We start from the raw sequence: 14,760 nt of genomic DNA on the forward strand, positions 1-14,760 counted from the left end.
ATTTCTCTCCCCAAAATAGCCTCATAATTCTCAGGCTCGCATTTCTTCTAGTTTAAAAAAAATAATAATCAAAAGAACACAACAACAACAAAAAACACGAACAATCCCCCCACACCCAACTATGACTCCTGCCCTCACCAAAACTAGCTAATGTATTAGCCCACTCTTTTCATGGGAGAACACCACATATCAAGCAGTCTCCCAGTGGTCTCACTTCTGGGAAACCACTGAATATGTACCTTTGGGGTGTTCATTATTCACTGTTCATTGGTAGCTTCAATGCCTACGTGAATTACCTGGAGAATCGTAACGAGTAGCAGAAAGGGATGACCTCTCCTTTTCCATCTCTTCTTTCAGTATCAATTGTCCAAGACCAGAGTTAAGCTAAAAATGGCAATTAAAAAACATATGAATAAAATAAAGCTAGTTGAGGTATGAAAAATTGCTTATGGAAAGAAAAGAAGCATTTTTTGTATGGTGTTCAGAAACAGTATGAAGACAAGGTTATAATAACCTTCATGAGCTGCTCCTCTTGCAGTTGCCGGCGTCTCTGTAGCTCCTCATCGTCTTCCTCTCTTCCACTTGACCTGCGTCTCATGTCAGATCCTGCTTCCATAAAACCACAGTACAGAGAGCTTTGTGTATCCATTCTACTGCAGCTTGAAATTTCAGTGCTAGTTCAATGTATTCATCATTTTGATTTACTGAATAAACAAAGCAATGTTTTCTTGCAGACTCAAGTTATTCAAAATTTGCCCTTCATAAAACTCACTCAGATAGCCTGCCCTATGGCTAACAGTTTCTCATAAAATTAACAAGAAGTTAAACTACACGTGGGCTCCCAGCCAAGCAACGGTCCTGAACTGAAGAATTAAAGTAATAAGGAAAAGGAGCTCAGATTTCTAGTTCTGGAAACATGGGGTTTAGTGTACCTGCAAGTGTACCAGCAGTTAAAAAAAAAGTCTGATTTACATTTATACTTATCTAGACTCAGAAAAGTGAATTTCACATAACATTTCAAGTGGAAAATTAAATTTCATAAATCTCCTGAATAGACTCTCATAGTTGGAATGACTATCACATAATTTCAAGTATAAAATAAAGTAAATTAATTAATCCTTTGGATAAAGCTAAAACGAATTTAGACCACTTCTACACAGGTTTTCTGCATTTTAGTTTCATGATTTTTATTGGTTAATCTTTATCATCTTGAATATTCATAAGAAATGGTCTAATTTCCAATTTGGACACTAGGACACTTCAATGAATACACAGAGTACGACACTGCTGTATGCATTTAGCCAAGTGTATTTTATTCTGCACAGGCTATTTCCTCATACAGCTATTCACCAATACCAACTCAGTGTTTTATTTGAACGAAGGCTCCATTTTGCTACTGAAGTCTCTGAAGGTTTACATCAATTGAATGTTTTGTACAGCACTATTAAATTGATGCTAACATGGAGACAAAAAGTTATCAATAAATTATATCTTTGTATTCAATTTATTTAGTATTTTGTTTGATGTCTCAGGCTTTTGCAAGACTTAAGTACAATAGCCGCACGACTTATTTTTTGATTGCTGAGCTCAGTCTAGCTCTGTAACTAAAATACCACACTCAGAAAATCAGGTAACAAGCCTAAAAAACTAGGGCTTGCGAGTTTGTTTTTCAGTGCTTAATGTATTTTTATTTCTGAATAAAATACACCCATGAGCACATTTTTATCTGTATAAACAGTCATGTTTAGTTTTTCAGATGTAACAAAATCACCTGAGAGTCAACGTATGAAGCAGTTTTACTGGAAAAAATAATTAAAGTTATCATCCACAGTCAGGAGAGTGAGCCAAGAGCCAAAATTTCCAACAAAGCCTCTCCCTCTGACACACAGCATAATAATGCTGTAGTTATGACAAGCACCATCAGGAGAGGTTCAATGTAGATGTTAGCACTGTGACTGTAATGTTGTAAAGTTACAATCCTATGTAAGGGACATTTTCAAACAATTGCCACTGCATATGCAGCCCCTTTGACTGGTAATCAAGTTCTCCCACATTATGTCACCTCTCACAGCAGTTCTACGAAAATCCCGTTGTGAGAATAACCATACCTTCCTTCTCAGAAAGGAGGTTGAGATAGGCAAGACCTTCACTGTTTCTGACTTGACTTCATAAATCAGCCAGGCTAGATAACTTTTGTACTGTGTTACATGAGGGTCAACAAAATCAAAAGAAAAAAATACATTAAAAAAAAAGTTTAAAAATGATCATGTGCATGATTTAAAGAAAAGTAAATAAGGTGCCTGCAATGCGACAACAAAGAAGAAAAATACACAGTCTATAGAAACAGTAAATCTGAAAAAAAAATAGGACTGTTTTAGTCTATTAATTGCTCCACTGCGGTACTTGCACGGAAACAGTCATGTGGTTGGAAGCAATGACACTTTGTGTGGAATATTTGCCATTAGCTTAGGGCAAAAGCTTAAATAGACAATAACTGAAAGAAGTCAGGCTTGTGTGATACATCATACTGTTATTACGTTACTGTATGGGAATTCACATCAGTTGTCTACAGTTAGTATCTGTGTGATCAGTTCAAATGTCCTTTTGCAAAACCTCCTCTCCTCACTCCTATTCAACAGCTATAAATACCCAGACACCTGGAGGTCTCACCAGAAGAACTACACTTTGTGGATAACACCTGGATTGGAAACAACCCTCCCTACCTGTTTTTGCACCTACTTTACTTATCAGTACCTCTTAGTCTACATCACTTACATCATTTCTTTAGCATACCTATGGCTGCAAGGGAGGGAGGACCTGGCCAGTGGTCCGTCTCAATCTTTGGTATCTCGTTGGGTGCTGGTGCGTGAGCTGCTGGGAACTTGGAGGACTTGATGATATCCTCGGAGGACTTGCTCTGTGCTGCCAAAGCAGCTGCATCTAGATGGCAATCAGGGAACTTAGCTATGTAGTTATCTTTATCAATATAAATCTCTTCCATATTTTGGCAAAATTTTATACTTTACAAGAAGGCCATTTTCAAAACTATGCATTTTCATGTTTTGCCTTTCTAATTGTAATTGGAAGCAACATAATGATTTCCTCTTGCCAACATATTGGAATCAAGTCTTCTCATCCCGCATCCCTACCCCCAAAATAACCCCAAGTCAACTTGGGATTTCAATAGGGTTTCAGAGCGTTAGAATGATAGGCAAGAGTGAGAAAATTTAAGCCAACAGTATTTGCCAATATCTCCTAAGGACAGCTGATTAATAATGAAGATGAAACCAGATTTATGCACTGGTTTGTCTTCCCTCTAGGGTAAGAAAACAAATAGTTGAGAAAGACAGCATTAATTTTAACTGTACTGATTCTAATTATTTACTATGTTTCTGTGACAAGCTGCAAAACAAACATAAAAAAAAAATCTGAAACAAATATGTTTATTTAACCACTGTATCCTTTCTGCTGCATGTACTTGCTTATTAGCATGCAGTAGCAGTAAAAAAGAGATGCAAATTTATTTATTAACTACTAAACTCCATTTAGATCAACTTGGCAGGGAAAGGCACTTGCAAAGAAATGAACCTCACCATTAACATATCTTAGCAGTGGCACATGCATTTAAGATTCCGGCCTAAGCCAAAGTCACTTAAAAGCATGTGAGGATGTGCATTATGGATTTCACTTCTTGATGTTAAATGTATATATACATATATATATATACACACATATATATATACATACATATATATATATAAAATCAATAGGATTTAGTTTGCATTTAAAGCATTCTTAACTACCTCTTATCCATGAACTGTTAGTCCAAATCACCTTTCTCTTATATGAAGCTAATATATCAGAATAAATAATTCTGGATTTTTTCCCCCCTTTTTCTTTTTAAAGGGAAAGATATCTGTTATAAAAATGAAGCACGTTGTTACTCATCCAACACACTCAGAGTAGTTTAGGAAAATCAGTATTACATATCATTGGGAATTCTGAAAATTTTATGATTGGGAAGCTAAGCATAATTACAGGTATGGAGAAATCTGGTCAGAGTTTACAAAAGCATGACTTCAAACAGTACTTACGTATTAGAATTGGTGATGTCAGTGGTTAAACATTCACATGTTAATGGAAGATGAGGAGATACATTAAAACCATAAAAATAAACAAAAGTAATGTTAAGACTTCTAAAATGAGCACGTGATTTGAAAACTTAAAAAAGAAAGAGGAAAGAAACCTGATGTAAAACTTCAGCAGTTTACAATGCTCATTCCTGCCTACAGAATGGATTTCCTAGGCTTTCTTAATCATCTCAGCTCAACAGCTCTCAGCTAACTGTTCATCTGAACCCTGTAGTACTGTTAATTTGCTACTTAAATAAGTTTCATTGGGCAAAGGGTCTGCAAAGGGATGCAGAGTCTTTAAAAACTAGAGCCATCTGTCTTTCACCACATCACACAGAAATCTCCTATTTAAAGTTTTCTGTTCACAGAAGAAGGGAATAGAAAACACATTCAAGGTCCCTTGCTCTGCAGTGTTACAGAACAGCAAGGCAGTTGGCTTCTGCCATCACTGTTATTGCAGACTTGCTAAAAAAACATCTACTCTGAAAAGATAAGAATACTAATGCTGTTGTCCAACTCAGAATCCAAACACTGGAACAGCAAATACACTGCACTACCAGAGCTGTTTCCTAGGGCTTGAGAATCAAATGAGTACTGTCAATGACAAGTCGCCTATATTATTTTCAGTATTTAAAGATTCCTGTTTGAAGCCACAATACATTTGGAGTTCCAGTCTGATAGTAACATCCCCATCACTGCTGTTGAAATAAATTGTACTTTGTCTGTTTAAAATAAACATAATCCATGAAGTTCCTGTCAGAAAACACACTGTTGTTAATACATTTTTCCACCACCAAAACCTGTATTCTGAAAACATGAAATTAAAGAAGTAAAATACAGAAAGGCATCACAACACTATAAAGACAGCAAAATCCCAGTTAATGGCAATTTTGCCATTAATATCAACGTGGCCAAGATTTAAGCCATATGATCCAAATGAAACAACATGCGTTAAAACAATCACTCAGCAGGACATGCAATAAAAGCTGTTTCAGGCTTGGACTACTGATTTTTGATGCTTGCAGCATAAACACTGAATACTTCTCACTATCCTGCATGCATTTCAATTGACAATCCAGTTCTGAAACAAAAAGAGAAAGATCATTTACCATGTTGTTTGTAGATTGGAGGTTTTCTGTAAATGTTGACACCTTGATCTGTGAAATTGAGAAAGAGAAAAATGTTGATATGAGAACTACTTCAGTTATAGTTGAAGTTAACCCCAACACTAAAACAGCAGACAGACCAAATCAAGGATGTAGCACAAGAAAAAGCCAGTATTACACAGAATCAGATTATTTGAAGAAAAGAAAACATAAGAACAAGTGACAAGTCAAAGACATGTGGTATGAAGTCCTTTGGAGCTGATTCTGTAACATGTGGATGCATCCAAATCATGACCAATTTACTTCAAATATTCAGAAGATTATCAGTGTCACAGACATTAGGAAATGCAAACAAGCAAGAGATTTCCATGGTGAAGATACAAGCTATTTGGGGAAACTACCCCAAATAACTTCTTGTGGAAAATTGTGCTTCAGTAGTAACAGCTCAATTTTCTTTCCAGCTGACTGGCTGGATTGAGAAGAGGATAATGCAGCGAGCCTACAATTCACTTTAAAACCCAGAGAACAAAATAGCTGCCTCACACACTCTTTTGAACAGTCAACAGCTAGATTTCACTGAGTCAGTGCTAAGGGATACACTGCTAATCCTCAAACCACAAGGATAGACTTTTTAAAATATATATTTATTTTTTATTTAAGGACCACCACATTGCACATTGCAATGTAAATCAGGAAAAAGCCACTTCCTGGAACCCTAATGGAGTAAATCTACTGCATGTCTAAAGATAAAATATTGTTGCAAATAGTGATCCAAGGCAGAAACTGCATTTTTCTAAAGTACCCACCCACCTCAAACCAACACTTCATGTATTACAAATACGAGATCCCATTAAAGTGCTACAAATACACAGATCCCATTAAGCTGTTACAGGAGAGAACCTCTGGCATTAAGGAAAACCAAGTAGAAATCTACCGAAATTAAGGTAAAACTTACTCTACGGAACCCTTCCTTGGCTAAGTAGGCCAATTCCTTGCACACAAAGACACTGCGGTATTTCATTCGTGTTCATGATCTGTTAGGGCTACTTGAACAGCAAATGGGTATAGCTATTAAAGGGCAGTCACGCAGTACTTTTGTGCAAGCCTGAGCTAGGAAGTCGTAAGGGGGCTGTGAAAACGGCTCCTGGGGGGCTGCCCTGTGCCAGGTGAGCAGGACAGCTCTCCCACCACACTGGGGACTGTTTACTCGGCTGGGTAAGTCATGCAAAGGCACTTTAACTTGCACAAGTAAAAGCAGCCAGGTTAGCTTAGGCAGTAAAAACAGCCCACCTGGGCCAAGCCAGGTCATACTGTCTGAAGGGAAGCTCACATCAGTGGTTCATCTGCCTGGTCTGAGGTCAGGAGGCCCAGCAGTAACCTCTGCAGTGCAAAGGGACACTAGATGGAAGGGGACCTGAAGAATAACTGGATATAAGGCTGTCAGCTAGCACTGATGCAGTCAGTGTGTGTCCACAACCCTAGGGACACACATCCTTTCCTATCAAACTGCAAGACAGGTGATCTCAGAGGCTGCAGCTCACATCTAAACAGATATTGCCCTTTATAGAGAGTGCATCCTGATGCACACATGTCCTTGCAGATCTGCAGGGCTCTGTGAGGACACCATGCCACTGCACAAAATAAGTGAAATATCCTCATTTGGATTTTATTATTATAAAATAATAATAAAAAAAGGAACAATAAACTGGTTCAAGACTGAAACAAGTCCCAACCATGACTATACATATAATGGCTCACTGGTCACTGGGAATCGCAACCAACTCCTCCAAAATTAGCAGAATGATGCTGGTGCAACTGAGAGAAAGATCAAGCCCTACATAGCTTACATCCAGCTCACGGGCCACTAGCAGACCCTGAAAAACATGGTATTCTAACAGTGAAACACCTGACCAACAGAACAGAGAAAAATCACCACAAACCCCCCATTTCTGAAGGCACTGCTCCTCCCAGGAAGCCGAGGAGCAGGCAGTCCCAAACCCTGCGTGCGCACACCATGGCAAACAGCGTGAAACAATGGAGACAAGACAGGAGTTACAAAGGCTACATTCTACACTGTGACAGGACACCGAGACACATACAGTGCCAGCTCCTACCTGGAACATGGAAATGTTTAGGGGCCTGAGCGTAAGTTGGAGTGAGAGGGCGGCTGTCTGGCCGATAGGGGACAGGGGAGTTCCGACCGCTGGACGGCTCATTGCCTCCAATGAAAGAATGGAGAAAACAAAATGAGAAGAGGGAGAGCAACAAACAAAATAAGATAAAATAAATTAAAAAAGCAAGCCCAATCAAACCCAAACAAAATTGGTGGTATCAAAACCTCCAGGGAGAAATGTTTGAACCAAAAATATAAACACAAACAATAACAAGGTCTGGTAGCCCTGGTGACTTTTTTTTTCCTCATTTTCCTGCAGAAACAAAGATTTGTGTTCAGGCTGGAGTTGAGGTTTTAGCAGCTCACACTCATTCTGACGGCATGCAGGCAGGAGCTGTGTGCTGGCAGCTGGTGATTAGATGGGCGATGTGGAAAAGAAGAATGGAAGGTTACTTGGCAATGGTTTAACATGGCTATTGATATTTGGAGTTAAAAGTCGCAGGCACAGAGCACAGTAGTTGATACGCAAACCCAAAATGAAACCAACTCCCGAGCAGGGAGAAGCAGATGCTGGCAGTTACTACAGTTCCCTAAACCAGAAGCGCAGAGAAGCTAGAGATGGAAAACAGCCGTTAGGTCACTTGGCCAATATCAAAATGCATACCTGTTCCTTACACACTCTTTCATTGGTTTATTCTTCCAATAGGAAGTTTTTGATACGGCAAAATAATTTGTAGAGCAATGCAGCCCACCTGACGGCTGAGCCCTCATCACTGGTGCCACCCTGGGTCTCTGTCAATGCCATGTCTGGCTCCAGTGACAATACTTCATGACTGCTGATTTAGCAAATCTGAATCAATTGTCTAAAAACTTAAGTTCCATTTGTATGGTTATTCTTACTAGGACTATATCTTTGCCTCCTAACAACCCATCAGCCCTGAAAACTCCCCCAGTCAGTGTGAGGGCTGCTGCAGAAATAAAGTTTGGTTCCTAAGCCCCAAGACTTAACGGGCAGATTTCCCAACACACAGCTGTGTGTATTCCATAAAAGAACACTGCTGCCTTTTGCTTTGTGCCTTTCTTCACAGTAATGCAAACTCATACAAGCAAAAACTGTCCACCTGAGTGCTCAGTTTATATGGGTGTGTAAAAGGTAGGGGAGCATCAAACCTCTTCAATTTTTCAAGTATGCACCAGGGATTAAAAAAAAAAAACTAGCGAAGTTGATTAATAAAGCAAGAAAACCAAAACAAAACACCACCACCAAAATAAAATAGTAGACAAGAAAGCCATAAAACATTAAAAAAAAAAAATGCAGGCCTTCTTTCAGCTGCAGGTTTCCTATGCTCCGTTAGACTACCCAAAACCTCAGACTAAGCACTCTTCTTATTTATACATTGGGGGTGGGGAGTTTTCTTTTACACCATTCCTCTTTAATTTGAGTGGTAATCTACCAATCTAAAAGGCACCAGAAAGGGAAAAAAAAAAACACTCTTAACATAGTTAGAGTTGTGTCTCTGTGAGACACAGTTGGGTCTCACCTAGACCCAACAAAGTATGCTCACATACTTAAGGTATGCTGGCTAATCTCCTAGCTGGTACACAGATAACTTTTTTAGAGAAAACTGGTGATGTTGTATCATGCACACAGTACAAGGCACACAGTTAGCATGGTATCCTCCTGCACGTGTTGCTTTGCAGATGTCTCTGTCGCCTGGTATTTCCCGGGGTTCCTGCACGGTCCGTCTCTTTCTAACGACTGCTACTAGTACTGATATATGACTCTCCTTTACAGTTTCTAGGATTGCAATCTCATTAACTCCAACCCCTGCAGGAGGGAATGGTACATCTATTTAGACTCTCATTAGATCATCCCTGGTGAGCCCACTTTCATAACAAGGCTTAAATGCTTCAGATGCAGCTATAAAATCACCCACCATTTATAAAAGCAGAATTTTGTGTTAAAGTTCATGCTTAGGAACCTGTGTTTGCAGAGAACCAAGAACATAATTATTTTTATTTGCTTGTCATTCTTAAAAATCACTACAGGTTAATAAATACAACATTCTCTGATGCCTTCTCAGAAATTAAAATTAAAACCATCAAAAACTGAAATGTTTTGTTTCTAAAAGACCCAATCTTTTTCTAATTTTTTTTTTATACTGCAACAAATCTGCAAAAACAATGTGGAATTGTTATAAGACTTCATCCATATACCCATTTTTCAGTAAATAGAAATAAATTATTTTCAACTTTGCCCAGAAGAACTGTATAGGCTTCTGTACTGAGCAGCTATCAGGTACCATCTACAGTGGGTCTTAGGAACAGAAAACCTTAGGAACTTCATGTTAGAGTTGCTTGGAAATTTTTAATGTTTTGGTAGGAAAACGGCACTGTTGGAGTCTAAAATGATTTCTAGAATAACACAGGCTTGGTAGGCATTTGCTGAACACTAGATAGTGCCTGAGGGACTAGAAAAGGCTAGCAGTTCTGGGTCCCTGACCCTAGCACTGATCTTAACGCATGTAGGAGATCAGAGAAAATGAATAAAAGGGTTTTGAAGTGAACAAAAATGACTAGCCATGCTTTGGTCAGTTTTTCAGTATAAGGACACTTTTCTTATGACTTCAAGCGTATGAAGTGTCCTGCTGGGTTTGGTGCTGAGGGAAAAAAACAGTTCCAAGTTCAAAGAAAATTGGTGTTCAAGTGAAAATGATGCACCACAGAAACATGCTTATGATGAAATGGAAAAAAAACAAACAAACAAAGAAACTCAGCAGCACTCCATGAAATCTTTTAGAGGCTAACTGTACTGAAATTTCCAAGAACAGAGTCCTCAGACAGAACACCCTAGGCTATTAAGAAATCTTTACTAACTTCAACTACCTAAAATGTAAAATGGCTCAGGGGGTACTTCTTGAAAGGAAATGAAGAATCAATGCTCTGGACAATACTGCTTCAGAAAATGTCTTTTCTTTAGTGACAGACTACATAAATTGGAAGAAGCCTGTGTATCTTCAGTATCGATGTCTTTAGAGTGGGCATATGCAGACAGGAAAGCAGAGCTAACCTGCCTGTACTTACCTCCCAGTGCCTTGAGGCCAGCAGCTTTACGTAAAAGTAGGGGCTGAGCCCACTGCACTGGGGTTCTTTGCTGTGCCTACACCCAAAAGCCTGTATTCATATCCCAGAATAAGCTGTAACTGGTTTTGACTCCACAAAGCAATGAGAGCACTCCAGTTTGCCAATGCTGTGGGAAAATCTAATTCCCGCTCCCCTGGCATGAAGCTTAATGTGTGTGTGTGTGTGTGTAGATGGGGGATGTTAAAAAAAAAAAAAAAAAAAAAGTTATTTTAACAGATATCAGTCACTTGAGCACAGCAATCACTAGGTCCACCGTGTGATTCACAAGCTAAATTCACAGAATCAGGCTAAAAAAAAGTCAGTATACAACCAACACTGAGCTTTCTGTCAACCTGCAGTTTAGTTGCTTTACTTCTGAACAGACAAAAAACCACCTCAACAGAACCTAAGCCTTAAGTCCTTTTCATGTTTCGTCCAGCTGCCATTCATCAGCTTATCCAAATGTGTAGCCCATGTTTCCCAAACAAGTCTGAAAGTCGTGAAGCAGCCAAATCATAACTGTTTTCCAGAGCAGAACTTTCAGCTACATCCACAAAACCCTGGAAATTTATCACACACACACAGAGTATTTGATTTCAGAGACCCGTCTTGGGGCAGGAAAGGAGGAACCTGTGAAAAACAAGGCCCAGATTCACTATGGAGGTCTGTAGATTCATTATGGGAAGGTCTGGGAGTAGACGAAACCTCCCCCCTTAACTTGGTGCTCTTTACAGACAGAAATCTTATGGGGGCTTTGCAATCTTCTTGAATGCCTCTGAAAAATTCTAAGCATGTAAGATGAAATCCTGGGTCTCAATGAAAGTTTTGTCTCTGATTTCAGTAGGGTCAGGGTTTCTTTCATTCACGGACTTGTTTTGATTCTTTCATAGCGAAGACAGTACTTTATTGAGACAAGCCCAAATTCAATGGAGAGACCAAATGAGTTTAAATGAAGTCTGAATTGATGTATATTATACCCTCTTTCAGCCTGTTCAACATGTAAATTACATCAACAAACTCTAACTAAGATCTCCTTAGGCATATTTAGCCCCCTCAGTTCTTAAAGGCCTTAAAATCTGGCCTTGTCTCCAAGGCATGAGTATTACACTGATTTAAACGTTATGCTGTACCTAAACACGCAATCCGGTGTAAATGTCAACCTTTTTTGGCTTAATGATACAAAATATACAAAATAACACAGGTGTATGTGTCAACTGTCAACTTCATTATCATTATGCTGTTTGGAAATTACGCCCCTTTACTATAGCAGTTTTAGCTTGACCTATATTCTCTGACTCCTTAAAAAAAATCAACACAAAACAAAACACTACAGCTTTATGAAAATTTTCCAGCAAATTTACACCAATTCTACCTTCGTGCTCAAAGTACAAGTGGCTTTGAAAAAGGCCAAGTACAAAGATGTATGATACCTATTTGTTAAATCATTGTAAACATATCTATCACATCTAATTAACTCCAGACAGTGCTACAGTTCTCATCTCAGATGTATTCGCAGGGGTGACTCCCTAGTAGAAAAAGAGGTGTTACTCTCAAGGGTAAAATAAGGCAGTTCTTTAAACTTTGAAAACTGACGGTTATGATATCGAAGGCAAACCACCACAGACAAGATTATTAGGGAGTTGCATTAGGTGCAGCCAGTACCAGACCGATTGCTCTTTTCTGCTAGATGGATGTAAAAAAAAGGGGGGGGGAGGGGATGCTAAGTGGACACTTGGTATACAAGGAGAACAAATGCAGAACTATGTGGGAAACCCAGCTCAACCCACCAGTGGGTAACGATAGCTGTATTAGAACATGGAGTAGTGAAGAGGACACATAATACAGTGCAACTGGACTTCACTCAACACTACCTGAATGATTAAAAAAAATTACCACACCAAATCCCCTAATTAAATTCAGAGCAAGCTATACTGTCTCCTATGAAAACATGTTCTCCTACATGTTGTGACAGGCACAGGGCTTATTTAACAAAAACATTCTCTCTCCCTATAATCTTGTATGCATATAGTACATACACACATATATACACCATGTGGGTTTTCTGAGTGCATCTGGTTACAAACTATCTTCCATCATAATCTGTTCAAAGGACAAGCCAGAGCTTGCTGTGACTTCAGGAACATGACAAACATTTGTTCATCTAAAGTTTGGGTTTTGTCAGTGCTCCACTGATCACTTAACATACTGGAAAAATTATGAAAGTCTTCAGGCTTGTTGACTTTTTGTACCTCTCAGTGTTTTGTAGCAATGGAAAGACAAAGATATTCCAATACCTACTTATCTTCAACTTAAACAAATGAGAGAAATCATGATTTTTGCCTAATTTCAGTGTACCGTAGGACCTTACTGTATCTTTACCTGCTATATAGGAGAAAGTACTGTTACCACACATTTCTATTACACAGGTAAATATCACTATCAAATTGTTCCATCTGATAGTACTAATAAATTAACAGCATTAACTTTTTCACTATGAGATTTGCAATAATTTGATGATCCTTCTCTGAAACTTCTGCAGCTTTTCTTATGTTGCTCATCCTGCTGTGAATCTACCAATTCCCTGTAGGTCTTGTAACATCTCTACATAGCTCTTCTAGCTGGAGAATCTCCTTCTTCTGTCCTATCCAACCTAACATCCACAAGAACAGCCAAGTTCTCTTCATGGTTACTCCTTTTTCCAGCAGATATGGATGGACATCATTCAGAAGCACGGCTTACAGTTGGCTGCACTGCTCACTGAAAAGGCTGTTGCTCGTGTTCTTTATTGGCTGCTATTCTCAGAGTCTGCATGTCATCAGGAAGCTCTGCCTGCAATTTTACTACATGCTTTATTTCAGATCACTAATAAAAACATCCCAAGTTACTTTATCTATGTATGTTTTTATAGAAGTCTGAGTTTGGCTCAATGCTCTGGTGGAGCTCAGCTTGCAGTGGTGAACTGAAGCCCAAGAGCGTACTTTTTGTTTTACTGAGCGGCCCCCTTCCTCCACAGAGAAGAAAAACAAAAGGAAATGAAAACTATGGGGACATTCCCACCACAATAACCTGTGCACTAAACTGAAGTGCTCTAGGTCACCTTAAGAAGGTGCTTTTTTTCCTCAACCGGCAATTAAGAGATTACTCTTCCAATTGAGCCATGTGAATTACAAACTGTGAGCACCTGCTGCTTGCCCCCTCTCAAATGCACCACATTCTCAAATGGTGCATGTCACAGTGATATGAACCACAGCTTTGGGAGCCTTGCTTAGTTACCACATGTGAACCCTGTACAAGCCTAAGAGCTTTACGTAAAATTTTCAGAAAATGGTAGATTCTTACAATGTTCTGTGTACATCTACTTTGTAAGAACCATACTCACCCCCTTGTCTATAGCACTTACAATTCCAATTAGCCTTTTGCACCAATAGCTGAGATACAGGGCTAATCTACACATTAATATCTTTGAAACATGAAAACAATAGGCATGGTTTTTCAATAGTTCTTCTGATTTATCTACTGAAGAAGCTATTTTCTCAACAGAAAAAGAATGAAAATGCCAGTTGAAAGAGTGTAGGTAGTAACTTGGGTTAACAGCAAAAAAAAAAAAAATGTTGAAATTGCAAGGGTTATGGATTAACTGCATGCTGAAATAAGCTGTGTATCTATTTTTAAGGGTCCCAATCTTTTGAGTTTGAAGTGAGGTGTGTTTTTTTGTTTTTGTAGTGACATATTAGGAAAGTTGAAGTGCATATTAACAAAAATCACCTCAGGACAAGCTAAACTAAAATTAGTAATGGTGATCTGAATGTTTCAGGAGAGATAACATTGAGATCTATTAGCATTTATTGAAAGCGCATGGCAACAACTGCCTTGCAACTGTTTTTAACTCCAATTTCTGATTATCTGTGTTAATCAATGGTGCCAGAATAGAGTCTGTGCTCAACATATGTAATTGCCTCTTCTTGAGCTTTTGTAGGTGATATAAGCTATGACTGTCTCCCCCAACATAAAGAAACAGCACAGCCAAAGAATGCTCCAATAGAAATAAAAGTAAAACCACATCCAGAGAAAGCAAGAAACTAAAAGCTTGTTGAGCTGAATGAGCTCCTTGAAGGGACACATAGAAAAAACTCCGCCCTCAAATCAAATAACAAAAAATTACAGGTTAAAAAATGAGAAATGACCAAATCCTCAGTTAGCGTAAATCCTTGCAACTCTACTGACTTCAGCAGAGTTTGCTGATTCTCGCTAGTTGAGGAGAGGCCTAGGGATTTTATTTTGTTGG

At 38.8% G+C, this 14,760-nt stretch overlaps 1 protein-coding gene across 15 annotated transcripts in view; it reads right to left on the reverse strand.

The window, feature by feature from the left end:
- Positions 1-14,760, reverse strand: part of ABLIM1 (actin binding LIM protein 1) — a 191,032-nt gene that overhangs the window by 15,183 nt on the left and 161,089 nt on the right. For 8 of the 15 annotated variants that reach the window (XM_038180873.2, XM_072039808.1, XM_072039806.1 and 5 more), the window contains 5 exons: positions 7,354-7,458; positions 5,243-5,290; positions 2,794-2,940; positions 515-606; positions 297-384 (listed from right to left, as the gene is read on the reverse strand). In XM_038180873.2, coding sequence (XP_038036801.2) covers positions 297-384; positions 515-606; positions 2,794-2,940; positions 5,243-5,290; positions 7,354-7,458 — 480 coding nt within the window. The remainder of the gene's footprint in view (positions 1-296; positions 385-514; positions 607-2,793; positions 2,941-5,242; positions 5,291-7,353; positions 7,459-14,760) is intronic. The other 7 variants (XM_072039814.1, XM_072039810.1, XM_072039802.1 and 4 more) reach the window with 4 other exon arrangements.

This window comes from Anas platyrhynchos, chromosome 6, assembly GCF_047663525.1.
Source record: "Anas platyrhynchos isolate ZD024472 breed Pekin duck chromosome 6, IASCAAS_PekinDuck_T2T, whole genome shotgun sequence".
NCBI lineage: Eukaryota > Metazoa > Chordata > Aves > Anseriformes > Anatidae > Anas > Anas platyrhynchos.